This window comes from Danio rerio, chromosome 13 (assembly GCF_052040795.2).
Source record: "Danio rerio strain M-AB ecotype USA chromosome 13, GRCz13ab, whole genome shotgun sequence".
NCBI lineage: Eukaryota > Metazoa > Chordata > Actinopteri > Cypriniformes > Danionidae > Danio > Danio rerio.
In genome coordinates, this window is record NC_141033.1 from 52,412,501 (window position 1) to 52,430,380 (window position 17,880).

Here is a 17,880-nt window from a genome sequence, read left to right on the forward strand (position 1 = left end):
TGACTTCAACCTCAACAATGGGCAGCAGGGGGCGTGAGAGTACCGCGGTACGTCACAAGAGTTTCGCGATACGTATCGTGGTTGGTGTATCGCGATATTTCCGTTCGGTTTTAATATCGTTACACCCCTAGAGTTTATAGTTTACAAAGTTAAAATGCAAAGAAATAAACAGTAATTTAATGCCCTGCTACATTTGTTATTCGTAATTTCATATACACATAACCACAATTTATATCATTATAAAGATAATAGTGTTCATATAAACACTATACATGAGGATTCTCCCTCAATCCCCAGGTCTGAACCATAGATCTAAATGCAGACTCAGTGCAGCAGGTCTCCTGACCTGTCTATTTTAACCATTAGTCCTGCTGGTAATCTGGAGGATTTAGGCAAACACAGCAGCACGGCGATGTGTCTGAATGTGAATAAACTCCTGATACAAGACAACATCCGCCATTCTTCAATTCTCCTGTTCTTGGGTCCGTGTCTCACAGCTTGAGCTTGACACTGGTCTGCGTCTGCCTTGCCTTCGGAAAGCACGTGCTGTCGTGCTCTCATGAATAATAAAGCAGCCGGCTCTTCTCGTAGGATAAGGAAACTCCGCTTTGAATAATAATGAGAAACCGATGCGTCATCACTTGCAGTTCTGCGCTACATCGCTGATTTTGATCCCGCCCCAAAAATCATTTTAAACCCGGAAGCTGAAATAAGCTGACAAAAGCTCAAAATTACCCAGCTTTCCCCACAATTAAAGCTGACAGGTGCTAACATTGTCTTAACTGATGCTCAACACACACAAATCTGTTAATATATAATAAAAAAAGTTCTCCAGGGTGTCCTGAACCTTTAATCAGAGAGTAAAGCTGAACACAGTCTCCTGTGATGGTTGGGTTTAGGGGTGAGGGCAATATAATATACGGTTTGGACAGTATAAAATGAATGGAAACCTATGTAATGTCCCCACTTTTCACAAAAACAAACATGTGTGTGTGTATAAGAGAAACCTTTGAGCACTGACCTTGATATTTCTTAGAAAATGAAATCAAGCCCCTCAGCTCTCAGAAAATAGTAAATACAGTACACTTACTTGCTTAATTGTGCACTCGCACTATGTTCTGCTGTTTTACTACACAGAACTCCATATAAAAACCAGACACGTCTGTTGCACAGGCCTATCTAAAGGGTTAATGCTGCCAACTGATGATCAACGGTACAAATTACACATTTTACCTCTTCCTAACAGGAAAAACCAGCAATAATCAAGAATGCGTGATTACATGGCTTTGCAATCAATAAATATTATTATAATGGAAGTCAGTGGGGCACAAACAGCCACAAACACAATGAAGAGAAGTCCATTTGAACAGTACAGGAGGGTTAATGTGATTTTGTTGCTTAATGTCAGAAATCTGAGATGTTTTAATGTTCAAGAGGTGAAATAGCTGAAGGTCACTGCACAGACGTTCAGCTTTGGATAATTCTTGATTTTTCTCTTGCACCTTTCCTTGTCCCAAAAGCGACAGGCAGCTCGTGGGGGGTTTAAAACAGTGCGAATGATCAACAAATATAATCTGAAGTTGAGATTTATCATCTAAAATAATACGGTGTATATATATATATATATATATATATATATATATATATATATATATATATATATATATAAATATATATATATATATATATATATATATATATATATATATATATATATATATATATATATATATATAGAAATAACTTGACTTCTAGTTGATCATTTAGTGTCAGAAGTGTCTTATATGAAAGGTAAAGTCTCTGGATTTTGCTTATTTGAGCACAATAAAATATGATCATGTCTTGATGTTGACTGATTTGATTAGGACAGTAAGGTCTGACTCTGCTTAGACTAAAGTGTCGTCACTGAACAGAAATAATGTCCAGTATAGAATATAAAGTCCTGCTGCAGTGGAGACAGAATGAATATTGTGTCTGACTCCATCATGAGCTTGGAGGACTGCATCCATACATCTCTGACACGACTCAAATCACTGATTAATAAAGTCATCTGGAATGAAGAAGAAAGCGTTCCTGCAGGACTCCCAGAGCTCATCAAGACTCTGTGTTCATCTTCAACGCCTCCTCCATCTTCATCTCAATAATGTTCATCTCTGGTGACTGGGCTGGCCAATCATGGAGCAGCTTGACCTTCTTTGCTTTCAGGAGCTTTGATGTGGAGGCTGAAGTATGAGGAGCGCTATCCTGCTGGAGAATTGTCCCTCTCCTGTGGTTTGTAATGTAATGAGCAGCACAAATGTCTTGATACCTCAGGCTGTTGATGTTGATCATCCACTCTGCAGATCTCTCGCACGTCCCCATACTGAATGACCCCAAACCATGATTTCTCCTTCACCAAACTTGACTGATTTCTGTGAAAATCTTGGCTCCATGAGGGTTCCAGTATGTCTTCTGCAGTATTTGTGATGCAGTTCAACAGATGATTCATGGGAAAAATCCACCTTCTGCCACTTTTTAATGATCAACTAGAAGTCAAGTCATTTTTTGTTACTTTTATAACCGAGATGGACGACAAAACTTTTGTCAGGTAGTGAGACATACATTTTTTTTTAAATATACTTATTTTTTTAACCACATTTTAAATAGTGTCTAAACAAGCAAACTCTAGTTTTATACACAACGATTTTCAACATTTATTTAATTTAATTTAATTTATTTTTATTTTATTTTTTTTAATGATAATAAACTAAAATGCATGCATAGCAATCAGTCCCGGTCAGTGTCCTCACCAGGTAGCTAGAAATACATGGAGAGCTTTTAAAACAAATGTTATTGTAAGCAAGATAATAAACCATATTGTTAAATAAAGTACATAAATACAACTTTTCACTGAGATGTATTGAAGGTGATTGGATAGGCGTCAACCCAATATAGCAGGGGCGTCAAACTCAATTCCTGGAGGGCTGAAGCCCTGCACTTACCTGTAGGTTTCAAACAAGCCTGAAGGACTCAATTAGTTTGATCAGGTGTGTTTAATTAGGGTTGGAACTAAACTGTGCAGAGCTGCGGCCCTTTTGGAACTGAGTTTGACACCTGTGCAATACAGTTAGCTCTACAGCAGGAGTGCTCAATCCTGTTCCTGAAGATCTACCTTCCTGTACAGTTTAGCTCCTACCCTGATCAAACCTACCTGAACCAATTAATTAGGACCTGAAATTAACTTGATAATTACAGACAGGTGTGTGGATGGACAACTTCGGTTCTGGAGGGCCACAGTCTTGTAGATTTTTAGCTCCAACCCTAATCAAACACACTTGACCGTAGCCTTCTAGTGATCTTGATCACCTGATTAGCTTCTTCAGGTGTGTTTGTTTAGTGTTAGAGCAAGACTCAGCAGGACAGCAGCCCTCTAGAACTAACGTTCCCCATCCCTGCTCTATATAGGAAAATTAATAGCTGCTTAAAATGATTTAAGACCTAAAACACAAGACATTTAAAGGCCTAATATTGTGTTTTTGAAATGTAAGAGCCCATGTTCACCTGGCTGATAGTGGGAAGTTTAGTGAGCAGCATCTGGAAGACCGGCGGTGGGAGCGTCTGCTGGAGGACCTGCAGGAGCTGCTGAGGCTGCCCACACACTGCGATGGCATTGGTCAGATGATCCACTCCCTGCTCGTAATCTCCTGAGGAAAACATGAGGACATTTATCACAGGGGTTTTCAAACTGTGGGTCGCACAGTGAACAAAGGCGGGTCGCGCAACGTCACATAGCTGCAGCTGTATTTACATTGTAGTGAATCAAAACCAGTACGATAGACGGCAATAACTCAAAAACCTCTTACCCTAAAAAGATCTAAAGTGAGTTTCCTACAAAAAGACAAAGCTGGTTATGTTTCACAGCGGTCTTTTTTGCACATTACGAGCACTGCTCCGTTTGAGCTCTCGCAATCTGCGTTTAGCCGGGAGAGCTCGTGCAGAGCGGTGCTTTCAGTAAGGGACCGTCAGAAAAGTGCTTATTTTTTTTCCTGCGTGTTTTATTTTAAACACTACTAATTTTCTCTTAAATGAGCACAAACAGTTACTAAAGTAGTAGAATGCTTTATTATGGATCTGTGCATTCTTTTTGATATAACCAGCCCAAACAAATGTAGTTCACCAAAATGTTTGACACACACACGCAGCCTGTACTGTGCCACTGACACACTGATTTAATAACTGTGACAAAGTGAAAATATAGGCGAGTGTCATTTCCAAATGACAGAAAAACACAAACTGTGGTAAAAACAACACACAAAATAAAACACAAACGGCTCGCGATTATAATGAACAGCAAATCAGCAGCAGAGGATCAATAACAGACTTTTATTGCTCATTTTTGTAAATTGCACGACTTTCATACCTGTTAAGTTTCATGCCAGTACTCTCTCTCTCTTTCTGTGTGTGTGTGTGTGTGTGTGTGTGTGTGTGTGTGTGTGTGTGCGTGTGTTAAAGAGCCGCTGAGCTAACAGCTGACAGCCCGGGAACACACACACACTCACTATTTCTGATGGCGACACGTGAACTAGGAGAAGTTCTGACGCGCTTGAACCACATCAACGGATTATAACGGCTTTAACAGACACATTTCTAAGTTGTGTGTCACAAAAACACTCTGTTATCTATTAAAAACGTTATTGAAACCCATTTTCGGAGCGTAAATTACCAGTTGTACACGCTGTAAACGGAAGTGTTTAGCATTCTACCGGAAGACGCTGGTCGCTATGGCGCCCTCCATGCAGCAGCCATGAAAAAAGTCTATTCCTAGCAGTGGAATTTACTGCGATGAGACGGGGCTTGATCATAATCCAGGGGCTTAATCAAAGGTTGATCAAATTCTCTTCTAAATAAAGAAGAGGATCTTTTTCAACAAAACATTATCACAGTTACAGCCAGCATCCCACAAAAAGCACTTCAAATCGCAAAATCCAAAAAGCTGCACACTATATGTTTTTGACTGCTTTGAATGGAGACATTTTATACCCATTTTTCCATATTAAAATATTATGGTGGGTCTTGAGATTGAATTACTTGCCTAGGTGGGTCCCGGAATAAAAAAGTTTGGGAATCCCTGATTTTTCAGACAGAAGGAGGTTGAGTTTTAGTTTTATAATTACATCATTTCATTTAAAGTCTCTCCTGATAAAGATTGTTGTCTTATGATGCATAATGATGTGTTTAACAGTTTAGTTGCAATGTTGACATTTTGGGGGTTCTGAAAGGCAGTAGGGCTGTGAAATTAATAGAAAATCCGATTTCAATTTCGATTTTGGCTTGTAACGATTATGAAAAGCCATTAATCGAGATAAACGATTATTCCATCACGTACCGCCCCCTTTCCAGTTGTACACGTGTGAAAAATCTTTGCCTCTGCAAAGCTCAGTTCCATGTGAAAATGACTAAAAGCATGAGCTGTAATGTAACTTTCGCAGCACTGGATGTGCATCATTCATATTTTTAAAAGCACAAAAGAGCACGTGCTGTTGTGTGTGTGTGCGCATCGTGCTTAGCCTCTGACAGGTACCGTGTGACAGCAGAGCACACACACATCTAACGCGATCTTAATGTGAGCGCTTTAATGGTCAAATACATGCACATTTGTGTCAGAGCGCGGTGTTCAGTGATTATTCATATTAACCCTCATTTGTGTAATGTAATGTATTTTTTTTATTTAGTGCCATGTCAGCAACCAAGGCTATCTTCATGGCAGGAATCTTTCAACAATAAATATACAATTTAAAAATCAACAAACAAAATAAAACATAAATTAAATAAGATTTTTTGTGTTAATGCATGATAAAAATTCTAAAATCTTTTCGGGTTTTACTTTGTCAAAAATGTCCTTAAAAGAGTTCATTTCATGAAAAGTCCTTCTGGAATCAGTAAAAGCAGGACGGTCCAGTAAAATATGTTTTACAGTAAGAGGAGTTTTGCAGCACAAACACTGAGTAGGGTTTTCACCTTGGAGCAAAAAACCATGTGTTATTCTCGTATGACCAATACGACATCTGGTAAAAACTACTTGATCAAATCGATTCTTAAAATGTCTTAAAATTCTGTGTGAAACTTCAGGTTGGATTTCATGTAATTTATTGTTTTCTAATGCATCCCATTCCTTTTCTCATTTGTGTAATAAACAAGTTGAGAATCAAAAGACACGAGAAAGAGAAACCATATCAGAGCCGCACTATTCTTTAAGTGTCAGTGTGCGGTATTTCTGCTGCTGCCGACTGTTTTTATTATTAATCAATGATAAAATAAAAAATACAGTGAAGATGCTTAAAGCACAGTTTAAACAGAACAGATTTAATAACTCATTTCTAATAACTGATTTTTTTAATCATTGCTATGATGACAGCACATTATATTTTACTAGATGTTTTTCAAGATGCTAGTATTCAGCTTAAAGTGACATTCATAGGCTTAATTGAGGTAAACAGACACGTCTCTGTTTAACAGTAGTTTCTTCTGCAGACAATCAAACATATAAATTGCTTATAGGGGCTAATAATAGAGCTATTAAAATGGGTTTCAAAATATTAAAAACTGCTTTTATCATAGCTGAAATAACACAAATAGGACTTTCTCCAGAAGAAAAAATATTATAGGAAATAGTGTAAAAAAAAACTCTGTTAAACATCATTTGGGAAATATTTATATATAAAAATAAATTAACAGGAGGACGAATAATTTGGACTTCAACTGATAATCCTTTAGAATAATTGTGATTACAATTATGACCAAAAAAAATCGTGATTATGATTTTTCCCATAATCGAGCAGCCCTAAAAGGCAGCATTTTTTACCGTGCAGGAGAACTTCTCCTTTGAGTGGATGTCCATGAATGAGTCCTGAGTGGACATTTATCAGTGTACGTTATCATTAATAGAGAGTCTAGAGAGCAGATCTGAAGGCCTCACCTTGAGCCAGCAGCTCCTCGCCCAGCTGAATCTCATCCAGGAAAAACTTCTGCACCGCTGCGGCGTCTTTAAGATCCGGCAGCTGAAACATGAAGACACACAATCTCATACGGCTGAAGACAACATTATTTGCCTTCTGTGAAACTTGAAAAATGTAAAACCATGCAATTCAATGACAGAACGAGTCCTTGATTACGGTCAGCTTCTCCATCAAATGATGTCACTTCCTTTGAGTCACAGCCTTAAAGGTGTTTTACACCTTTAAATTTAAACCACTGCATGATCATATGCTGTCATGGCTTTGCAATCAAAACATGTGATGAATGAATGTCAGTGGGGCACAAACAGCCACCAACACAATGGAGAAGTCAATTTGAATAGTACAAGAGGGTTAATGTGTTTTTGTTGCTTCATGTCAGAAATCTGAGATGTTTTAATGTTCAAGAGGTGAAATAGCTGAAGGTCACTGCACAGACGTTCAGCTTTGGATAATTCTGGATTTTTCTCTTGCACTTTTTCTTGTCCCAAAAGCGACAGGCAGCTCGTGGGGGGTTTAAAACAGTGCGGATGATCAACAAATATAACCTGAAGAATACCCAGTGTTGGGAAAGTAATAGATTACAAATTGTAGCACGATTTTTGACCCACGATTCGGTTCGTATCACGATTTTAGACCCACGATTCAGTTTGTAACACGATTTGACCCACGATTCAGTTCATATCATGAATTTAGACCCACGATTCGGTTCGTAACACGATTCTTGACCCATGATTCGGTTCGTAACACGATTTGACCTACGATTTGGTTCATATCATGATTTTAGACCCACGATTCGGTTTGTATCACGATTTTTTACCCACGATTCGGCTCGTAACACAATTTGACCCACGATTTGGTTCGTATCATGATTTTTGACCCACGATTCGGTTCGTAACACGATTTGACCCACGATTCAGTTCGTATCACGATTTTTGACCCACGATTCAGTTCGTATCATGATTTTTGACCCACGATTTGGTTCGTAACACGATTTTTGACCCACGATTTGGTTCGTAACACGATTTGACCCACGATTCGGCTCGTAACACAATTTGACCCACGATTTGGTTCGTATCATGATTTTTGACCCACGATTCGGTTCGTAACACGATTTTTGACCCACGATTCAGTTCGTATCACGATTTTTGACCCACGATTCAGTTCGTAACACGATTTTTGACCCACGATTCAGTTCGTATCACGATTTTTGACCCACGATTCAGTTCGTATCATGATTTTTGACCCACGATTTAGTTCGTATCACGATTTTTGACCCACAATTTGGTTCGTATCATGATTTTAGACCCACGATTCGGTTCGTATCACAACTTTTGACCCACAATTCGGTTCGTAACACGATTTGACCTACGATTTGGTTCATATCATGATTTTAGACCCACGATTCGGTTCGTAACAGGATTTGACCCACGATTCAGTTCGTATCACGATTTTTGACCCACGATTCGGTTCGTAACAGGATTTGACCCACGATTCAGTTCGTATCACGATTTTTGACCCACGATTCGGTTCGTATTACGATTTTTGACCCACGATTCGGTTTGTATAACAATTTTTTTTCGTGTGGGGGTGGGAAAAAAAGATTTTTAAAACTATATTTTTTATTAAGTAACATTTAAAAAATCTTTATAAACTGAACACCAGAGAACAATATTAACAATGCAAAATATTAACAACATAAATAGCAATATATAAAATAAATAAATAGCCAAAGCTATAACACTTGTTTTCTTTGTAACAAAATACTTTTGAAAAACCTAAATGAAAAAAGAACTAAACTCCATAGTGGAAATGATTCGAGCATGTTGAAAAATCTTCTTAAATCAAGTTCTTACATTTAAAAAGTAAATTAAATGGCTTCTGTTTCACACTGAGGTAACTGAGGCTTAAAGCCTGTGCTGCAAACCACAAATCAAGTAAACAAACAAATAAACAACTTATTCCTCTTAAAAAAACAAACTTGTTTGATTTAAGGGAGTTAAAAATCCTTATTCAGAAACACCATCATGTCAACATTTTGGTGAAAAAGCGTGACAACTTTCCTTACTCTGCAGAGGAGTCGGGGCATCTGGTGAACGCCCATCCCTCTCTGCACAGCCACATTAACAGTGTGATCAAAGCATCGTATATGCGGTGAAAATCCAGCCACTTCGACAGCATTGGCAATGTTTCTACCGTTGTCTGTTGTCAAGCAGGGTTAAGTTGGTTTTGTTTTCGATATTCCTGACCCATTCAGACGGCCCCTTACTAAGAGTTCTGCTCAGTGCGAGCTCTCCCGGCTAATTGCATATTGCGAGGGCTTAAACGGAGCAGTGCAAGTAATGTTGAGCGAAAAATAAATAAATAAAAAGACAGCTGTAAAACATAACTAGCTTTGTCTTTTTGAAGGAAACACACTTTGAGTTTTTAGGTTTTGAGGTTGAGTTATTGCCGTCCATCACTGAATGTGTCAGAAATATCGAAAACAAGACCAACTTAACTGCGCTCTGTTGTCACGGGAACGAGGACGTTTGATTTGAGCTAAATTGATTTCTGGATGGTGCTGTAGGATAGGAATCTGCATGTTGGTTGTGTTGCCTGTCACTTGGGGAAGCCTCTTAAAGCACTTATGGCAAATTGTGTGGGTCTTGTCGACTACACAATTGGAGCAGTAAACATGTCACAAAACAAATATTTTGGAGCAGTAAACATGTCATGCTAAATAATTCAAATGAATTATTGAGTTCTGTTGTCTTTATTAGTTTCAAAAACACTGATTTCTTTACAATTTAAAACAGACACTGCAGTCCTAAAAACTAAACAAAAAAGTAAATAAAAAAATCTTGCACATTCCTTAGGAATGGTATTGTAAAAAATGTTGGTGGTTTTAAAACTTTGACTTTTCTAAACCGCGGTATACCTTGAAAACAGTTATCGTCAAATGCCTATGTCTCTCTGCCGTCTGAGCACTGTAACAGGTAAAAACCTTAGAAGCTATATCATGCATATTAATGAAGTTGCACCTCATTCATAATAGAGCGCGCTGATTGGCGGTCTAGAAAGACTTGGAAGTCTCTCATAAATTAATGCTAAAAGCTCAGAGACGTCACGTTGTACCCGCCGGTACAGACATACAGTCAACAAGCAGGAATACAAACCGGAAGAATGAATTTGCTCAAAATAATACAAAAACCACCAATTTTCCCTTTTAATGAAATATGTGTGCTCTAATATAACACACATATGACTGTCAACAGCTCAAAACATGTGTTATGATGTTTCATGAACCTTTAAACCTGCAATTTCTGAAGTTTTTTTTCTCTAAATAACAGTTTTTAGCATAACAAAACTATTAAAGCTGTAGGTTCAGTTAGGCTGAGGACGTGGACAGTGACGGGGTTTGTACATTTGTAAAGTGTTTTAAATAAAGAAAACAAATCTGAGAACCAAATGAATGACACACTCCTTTACAGAACAACTCAGAAATCAGCCATCAGTCCATTTTAGACACTTAAAATATTTCTTATTTACTGTGTTCATGTTTTTATTCTAGGGACAGATAATGTACTTTTCTGCTAGGGCAAAGCAGGGCTGGCCAACCCTGTTCCTGGAGAGCCGCCTTCCTGCAGATTTCAGTTGCAACCCATATCAAACACACCTGCCTGTCATTATCAGGGTGTGTTCAGGTCCTAATTAATTGGCTCAGGTGTGTTTGATATGGGTAGCAACTGAAATCTGCAGGAAGGTGGCTCTCCAGGAACAGAGTTGGCCACCCCTGTGCTAGAATGTCCCTTATATTAACAACAGGATTGACTCTGATCATAAGTTTGACTTACTTGAGCAAGTCCAGATTTATCTTGAGCGGTTCTCTGCTTCTTCCTCCCTGAGGAAAAAAAAAAAAAAAAAACACGAGTCAGGCTTATATACTTGCTGCATATTTCAGATGACGGATGGGTTTATGTTTCACTTTCACTTTGTATTTTGTATGGAACTGATCAAAAAAGAAATTTGGTTGAGATTCTGCATACATCACCTTATATTGAGGTAAAGTTGGTTTTATATTCGCACATTCGTCCAATTTAATGGTCCCGATATTGTTTACTACACTACTTTGAGTATTAGGTCTGAAATAACAGCAAGTAAAAACAACATTAGCAGCATTAGATTGAATGTGAACAATGTTGTAGCCCTACTTCAAAAGTCACCAGCTGCTAATATGATTTCCCTATTTTAAAATTTGCAAATAATTTTCTGAAATTTATATTTTGGAGAATATCCAAATGTGCGAATATAAAACCAACTTAGCCCCAATTTCACTCATAAACAGGTGATATTTGCACTTATAGAATCACATTATGACTCTCAGGTGAAGCGAGTCAAATGAACCGATTCAGTGAGTCATCAGTGCGTGCGCATCACACTGAGGGTCAAATTAGGAGTATTATCTAAACCGTGATGTGTCTGTTAAATATAGCATAATCACCTAAACAGCAGCTCTGCACAAAAATAATTAGTTTTAGTTGAATGTTCACAAACATTTTATGACTATCAACTCGGTGATTTGTTGCCTCACGAGTTGAAGCTCACAAAAACGAGAACTGATTGAAATTCAGTTTAGCTAATATGAACACACTTCACATATTTAATTTAAAAACGGACAATATTTACAATCATAGAACCACCTTAAGACTCACAGGTGAAGCGAGTCAATGGAACCGATTCAGTGAAACATTGGCGCGTGCACCATGACGTATCTGTTAACTAATTACGGCAGGATATTTCTAAACATCAGCTCTGCACAAAATGTATTAGTTTTAACAAAACAGTCATCTAATGTTTGTTAACTTCATCTCGTTTATCGGTTGAATCACCAACTGAGGTTCGCAAAAACGAGATGATTGGGATTCAGTTTAGCTAAAAGTGAATCAATGGAACCGATTCAGTGAATCATTAGTGCGTGCGTCATACTGGAGGTCAAATTTGGACTAGTATCTAAACGGTGATGTATCTGTTAATTACAGCAGAATAATGTACACAGCATAACTGAATAAGCCTTAACTAAACAATGTTCGTGATCTGTTGACTCACGTTCTCTCAGTTTGGTTCTGAAGTTCGGATCGCTGCGGCGTTTTCTGTCAAAATAAATGCAGTAACCGATGAAGAGCGCGCCGCAAACACCCAACGCCACCGCGCCCGGTCTGCCACCCATCATCTCCTCCACCTACTCCGCTGCCGTTACCGGAGAACCGACACCGCCGATCCGGCACGTGCACTGAACACACACACATGGCGGCGGAAGGACCCCTCAGTGTGACGTCAGCACAGCCAGAAAAGCGTTCGCGGCAGACGCCTGAAATGGGTTAGAAGGGATACAGCTGCAGCCGGCAGTCAACGAGAATTATTTATTAATTTGTCCTTTAATTGAATCGTTTAACTTCTACTTCTACCTAAATCTCACAGTAATGTAAAAACAGTTATTATACCGAATATTATTGATATTATTTGCTAAGTTACCCATTATTTGTATTTCATTAACGTCTACCACTACCCCAACCCTTGATCCAATCTCACAGTAAACAGAAATGTAAAACAGAAATTATATCGAATAATAGATATTATTTATCAAATTACGAATCAAACTGTATTTCATTAACGTCTACCACTACCCCAACCCTCACAGTAATGTAAAACAGTAATTATTCAGAGTAATACTGATTTTATTTATTAAATTACCCATTCAACTGTATTTTATTAACGTCAACACCTATCCAACTCTCACAGTAATGTAAAAACAGAAATTATACAGAGTAATACTGAAATTATTTATTAAACTATCCATTCAACTGTATTTTATTAACGTCAACACCTATCCAACTCTCACAGTAATGTAAAAACAGAAATTATGCCAAGTATTATTCATATTATTTATTAAATTATCCATTAAACTGTATTTTATTAAAATCAACTCCTACCCAACGCTCACAGTAAAGTAAGAAAAATCATTAGTCATTATTGTAAAGTATTGCACATTTAATGATTGTATTTATACAAGATAATTTTGGTGTGATTTGACTAGAAACATTTCACATGGCACTAAGTTCGAAGACTTAACTGCAACTCAGAGACTAGGATGTTAAATAAATTATGAAGACTCAAAATCTGGTATATCACATCAACAGAGCTGCAAAATCTCTATTTCCACCTAGGGATACTCATCCCAAGGTCTCTATTTAATAAAATATAATATATATATATTAATAATATGAATAAATATATTTAAAAAAAAAAAAAAAAAAAAAATATATATATATATATATATATATATATATATATATATAATAAATAAATAAATAAATAAATAAATATATATATATATATATATATATATATATATATATATATATATATATATATATATATATATAATAAATAAAAAAATATATAAATAAATATATATATATATATATATATATATATATATATATATATATATATATATATATATATATATATATATATATATGCTCATGTGTGAATGTCAACAAATGTATCTTATGTTGTAGGAGACGAATCTTGAAAACAATACATTGAATAAAAAACATGTACAAACAATTCCAGACTGACTTACTTCAGCAGTATTAAAATGTTCCACATTTACACAGTGCATGAGTCAAATAAAGCCTGTTACTCATCCATGTACGTACAGAAATAGTAAAGATCCAGGTTCCCTCTCATCAAATAGTTATTACATCGCATATTTATTCTACATTTACATATCATACATGTATTTAAACATTTATTATTATATATGTTAGCTTACTTATACCTCTTAACGGTTTAAAACTAAGAGCATACGCTATGATAAAGGTACATTTCGCACATATGTACACAGCCTTTCCTAAACCATGCTAACGTATGTATCGTCATCCACCTTCGTAAATAAAAACACACTTTTTGTGGAAAAACGCATATCCTTTATTACGTTTAGAGTGTGGAGCGATAGAATGTCGGTCCACAAGATAATAAACATTCGCTGTAAATGGTTTTTGTTGGCAAAGTTTTCAAAGAGGTAGTGAAAATATAGCATATCTGACTCCATTGCTCCGGCCGGAAGTATGGATACGCAACTATCGCTCAACCGGATGTGCGTGCAGCGGTCCATGAAAAAGGCCTATTGATGTGATCTAAGACCTGTGAAGAGTTGATGCCAACCATAGAGGACTTCTAGAGGTCTCCATAATCCTGGACCAGGCCGTATCCTGAGCAGATGCTGTGGCGGTCATGGATGAGTGGAGAGCATTAGACCAATTCCTGAAAGACCCCAGTGATAGACGAGTCTCTGCATTGATCCCGTGGGCCAGCCAGACCCCCCGCCTGTGACATACTCACACCCACAGCTTCTCCACAATGGACGTCCAGCGTTCTCCAGCCTCCGGCACCTAGACTGCAGCTCTGCACAAGAAGTTTGGCCATAGGATAAATGGTCATGCCCAACTGAGCCTGGTTCCTATCGAGGTTTATTTCCTTCACTTGGGTCAATTGGTGAAGATTGTTCCTGGCCATTGGTTTGCTTGGTTTGGGACTTGTGGAACTGCGCATTGATGGATTTGCTCTTCAGTATTTGGACTCTCAGTAGAAACCACACTGAACTGAGCTAAACTGAACTTAAACTGGACTGACACTGTTTACATTTACTGCAATCTTCTACGTGAAGCTGCTTTGACACAAACTACATTCATTCATTCATTCATTCATTCATTCATTCATTCATTCATTCATTCATTCATTCATTTTCTGCCGCTTTTCCAGGGCCAGATCGCGGGGGCAGCAGTCTTAGGATTTATTATAAAATGAAATTTAATTTTTATTATATATTAAATAATGAAAAAATCATAATTTAATAATAATATTAATAATACTAATGATGATCATGAGGATGATGATGATAATTATAATTTTTATTATGTATTAGAAATGAAAAAAAAATTAATATACATTTAATTTAATACATAATTTAAATATATACATAATTTAATAATAATAATAATTTTAATTAAGATGATGATGGGCGAGGCAGTGGCGCAGTAGGTAGTGCTGTCGCCTCACAGTAAGAAGGTCGCTGGTTCGATCCTCGGCTCAGTTGGCGTTTCTGTGTGGAGTTTGCATGTTCTACCTGCGTTCTACCTGCATGGGTTTCCTCCGGGTGCTCCGGTTTCCCCCACAGTCCAAAGACATGCGGTACAGGTGAATTGGGTAGTCTGTAGTGTATGAGTGTGTGTGTGTGTGTGTGTGTGTGTGTGTGTGGATGTTTCCCAGAGATGGGTTGTGGCTGGAAGGGCATCCGCTGCGTTAAAACTTGCTGGATAAGTTGGCGGTTCATTCCGCTGTGGCGACCCCGGATTAATAAAGGGACTAAGCCGACAAGAAAATGAATGAATGAAGATGATTATTATTATTATTATTTTTAAGTAGGATATTGGTAATTTTTTTATTATTTATTGATTTTTTTTAGAAAAGTCTACTTTTACAGTTTGACACTTGTAAACCACAGCAGAAAGTTCTACCCAGCAGGCCCAAGTCATATACAGCACAGATATTTAATAAATAGCCCACTATAAATTAAAATAATTAACGTATGCTTTTTGTTTACACAAGCTTTGGAGACGTAACATAAATTCCGCTTTTAAATAATAGATCACCTTTAGCTTTCGCTTGAGGCTGTGTTCAAAATGACATCAATGCTTTCAAAATGCACTGAGAAGGGAGCACAATTGTAAACATGAAGATCGCTAAAACTGAACTGTAAAAATAGGTTGAAAGCAAATTATACCTAAGAGAGATGACCTTAATGATTTTTTACTTTTAATAATTCCAACTTTGAATGTTAGAATGTTCTAAATGAATAGGGCATAGGGGGGATAAGTGGGAATAGAACACAGCCAGGAACTCTGTTTCTAACTACAGCTCCAGAGCTGTAGTAGCGAGTGCTCAAGTTTTATATATATATATATATATATATATATATATATATATATATATATATATATATATATATATATATATATATATATATATACACACACACACACACACACATACATATAAATACATATATATAAATACACACATACACACACATATATATATATATATATATATATATATATATATATATATATATATGAAAATGTATGTATATATGTATTTATACAACAGTTCTGTCTGGTTCTCGAATCTGATTGGCTGATAGCCGTGATATATTTAAGTAATATCAGCAACCGTACAGCCTCTTTACCCTTTGTGTATTACTCCGCCCACATACACCCAGCAGAGAGCAGACACTACAGATCTAAAGTTTAAAAGATGCACGCTCAACTGTTTAACTGTCAGCTTATGATTTGAATCCAAGCCGGAAGAAAGTAGTTCCTCATACAAAATGGTTTTTGAGACTCTCCATGTTTGATTTTGTTTTTATATACACAATTATGCCGTCAAACTGTTGTATAAACACAATATTACACGAACAGCAGTGCGATATGGCTGTATATCGGCACTGGTGGGGGCACTAAGGCAACGCACGCCTCCCACCAGTGCCGATATACAGCCATATCGCACTGCTGTTCGTGTAATAGTGCTCATGTATGCATGTACAGTATGTAAGTAAAAATGAATACACACCAGATCTGGTCTGATCATCTGACATCAAGCAAACACTAGGACATTAGAGCTCACAAACTATGGCATTTATTTCAAAGGCTTTTCTGCTTACATTTGTACAATAAATTACACACCGTCCATCTTCAGATGAGCTTAATAAATATGACAGAACTTTCCAGTAAGCTTTGTCTCTCTCTCTCTTTCTCTCTCTCTCGCGTTTACAAACATCCGAACATTGTCGCAAAGATCCGGAAAACTTTACAGTTCATGTACAGATCCAAAAATATCACATTGTAAAAAAAAAGAAGAAGAATAAACGTGTCTAATACGAGCACAGCTTAACGGAAATACACAGAGACAGAAACAAAACGAGTGAAAACTGAATCCTATGCAAGAATGAGATGCTAAAAACGTCAAATCAAAAGGTACGAAGAGGAGAATGGACATGCTTCACCTTCCAGATGTACAGCGACGCTACGGTTAAAACAGTAAAACTGTACAGAAACGTACATGGTATTAACAGTGCAAGATATTAAATAGCTCGACGAAAAAACATACTTCTCAATATACAAATGTATAACAAAGGCATACAAGTACATACAAGTGCCAAACGGTCAGACCTTCAGCTTATGATACAACAGGAGTCTGTACAGAGGAAAGATGTTCAGCGTTTACACCAGCGTTTAGCTTCACACACACACACACACATTCTCCACCCGAAGCCTTTCTGTGAAAGAGCTGAAGGTTTGATGAGCGCGCTTCAACACATGCACACACACACGAGGAATTACCGTTTTCTGGCTTTTATTGGCTCTTGCGACACTTTTGAAGGAATAATTCACCCAAAAGTGAACGCTTATCTATTCATTCTATGGCCTTATTTTTCCATTTAGCCAAATTGCATATTTAGTCAATATTTATATTTATATATATATATATATATATATATATATATATATACACAGGTGAAGTCAGAATTATTCGCCCCCCTTTGAAATTTGTTCTCTTTTTTAAATATTTCCTAAATGATGATGAACAGATTCAGGAATTATTTCCTAAAATATTTTTTCTTCTGGAGAAAGTCTTATTTGTTTTATTTCGGCTAGAATAAAAGCAGTTTTAATTTTTTTAAACATCATTTTGATGTCAATATTATTAGCCCCTTTAAGCTATTTTTTTCAGTAGTCTACAGAACAAACCATCATTATACAATAACTTGTCTAATCACCCT

The 17,880-nt window shown here is 36.9% G+C and overlaps 1 protein-coding gene and 2 non-coding genes across 4 annotated transcripts in view; all 3 read right to left on the reverse strand.

Annotated features, from left to right (window-relative positions):
- tomm20a (translocase of outer mitochondrial membrane 20) overlaps nt 1-12,280 on the reverse strand; it is a 15,648-nt gene extending 3,368 nt beyond the window's left edge. Inside the window, exons 1-4 of one of the 2 annotated variants that reach the window (NM_213036.3) lie at nt 12,081-12,280; nt 10,829-10,875; nt 6,956-7,037; nt 3,541-3,683 (exon numbers count right to left, since the gene is read on the reverse strand). In NM_213036.3, coding sequence (NP_998201.2) covers nt 3,541-3,683; nt 6,956-7,037; nt 10,829-10,875; nt 12,081-12,204 — 396 coding nt within the window. In that variant the 5' untranslated portion in view covers nt 12,205-12,280. Of the gene's footprint in view, nt 1-2,629; nt 2,982-3,540; nt 3,684-5,219; nt 7,038-10,828; nt 10,876-12,080 lie in introns of those variants that run through there. The other variant, XR_015505063.1, reaches the window with a different exon arrangement.
- LOC137487465 (small nucleolar RNA SNORA14) lies at nt 1,424-1,556 on the reverse strand. The gene has a single exon (XR_015506577.1). It is a non-coding gene; the product is annotated as a small nucleolar RNA SNORA14 (small nucleolar RNA).
- On the reverse strand, nt 7,390-7,522 carry LOC137487464 (small nucleolar RNA SNORA14). Its single transcript, XR_015506576.1, has one exon. It is a non-coding gene; the product is annotated as a small nucleolar RNA SNORA14 (small nucleolar RNA).
- Nucleotides 12,281-17,880: the final 5,600 nt, after the last annotated feature.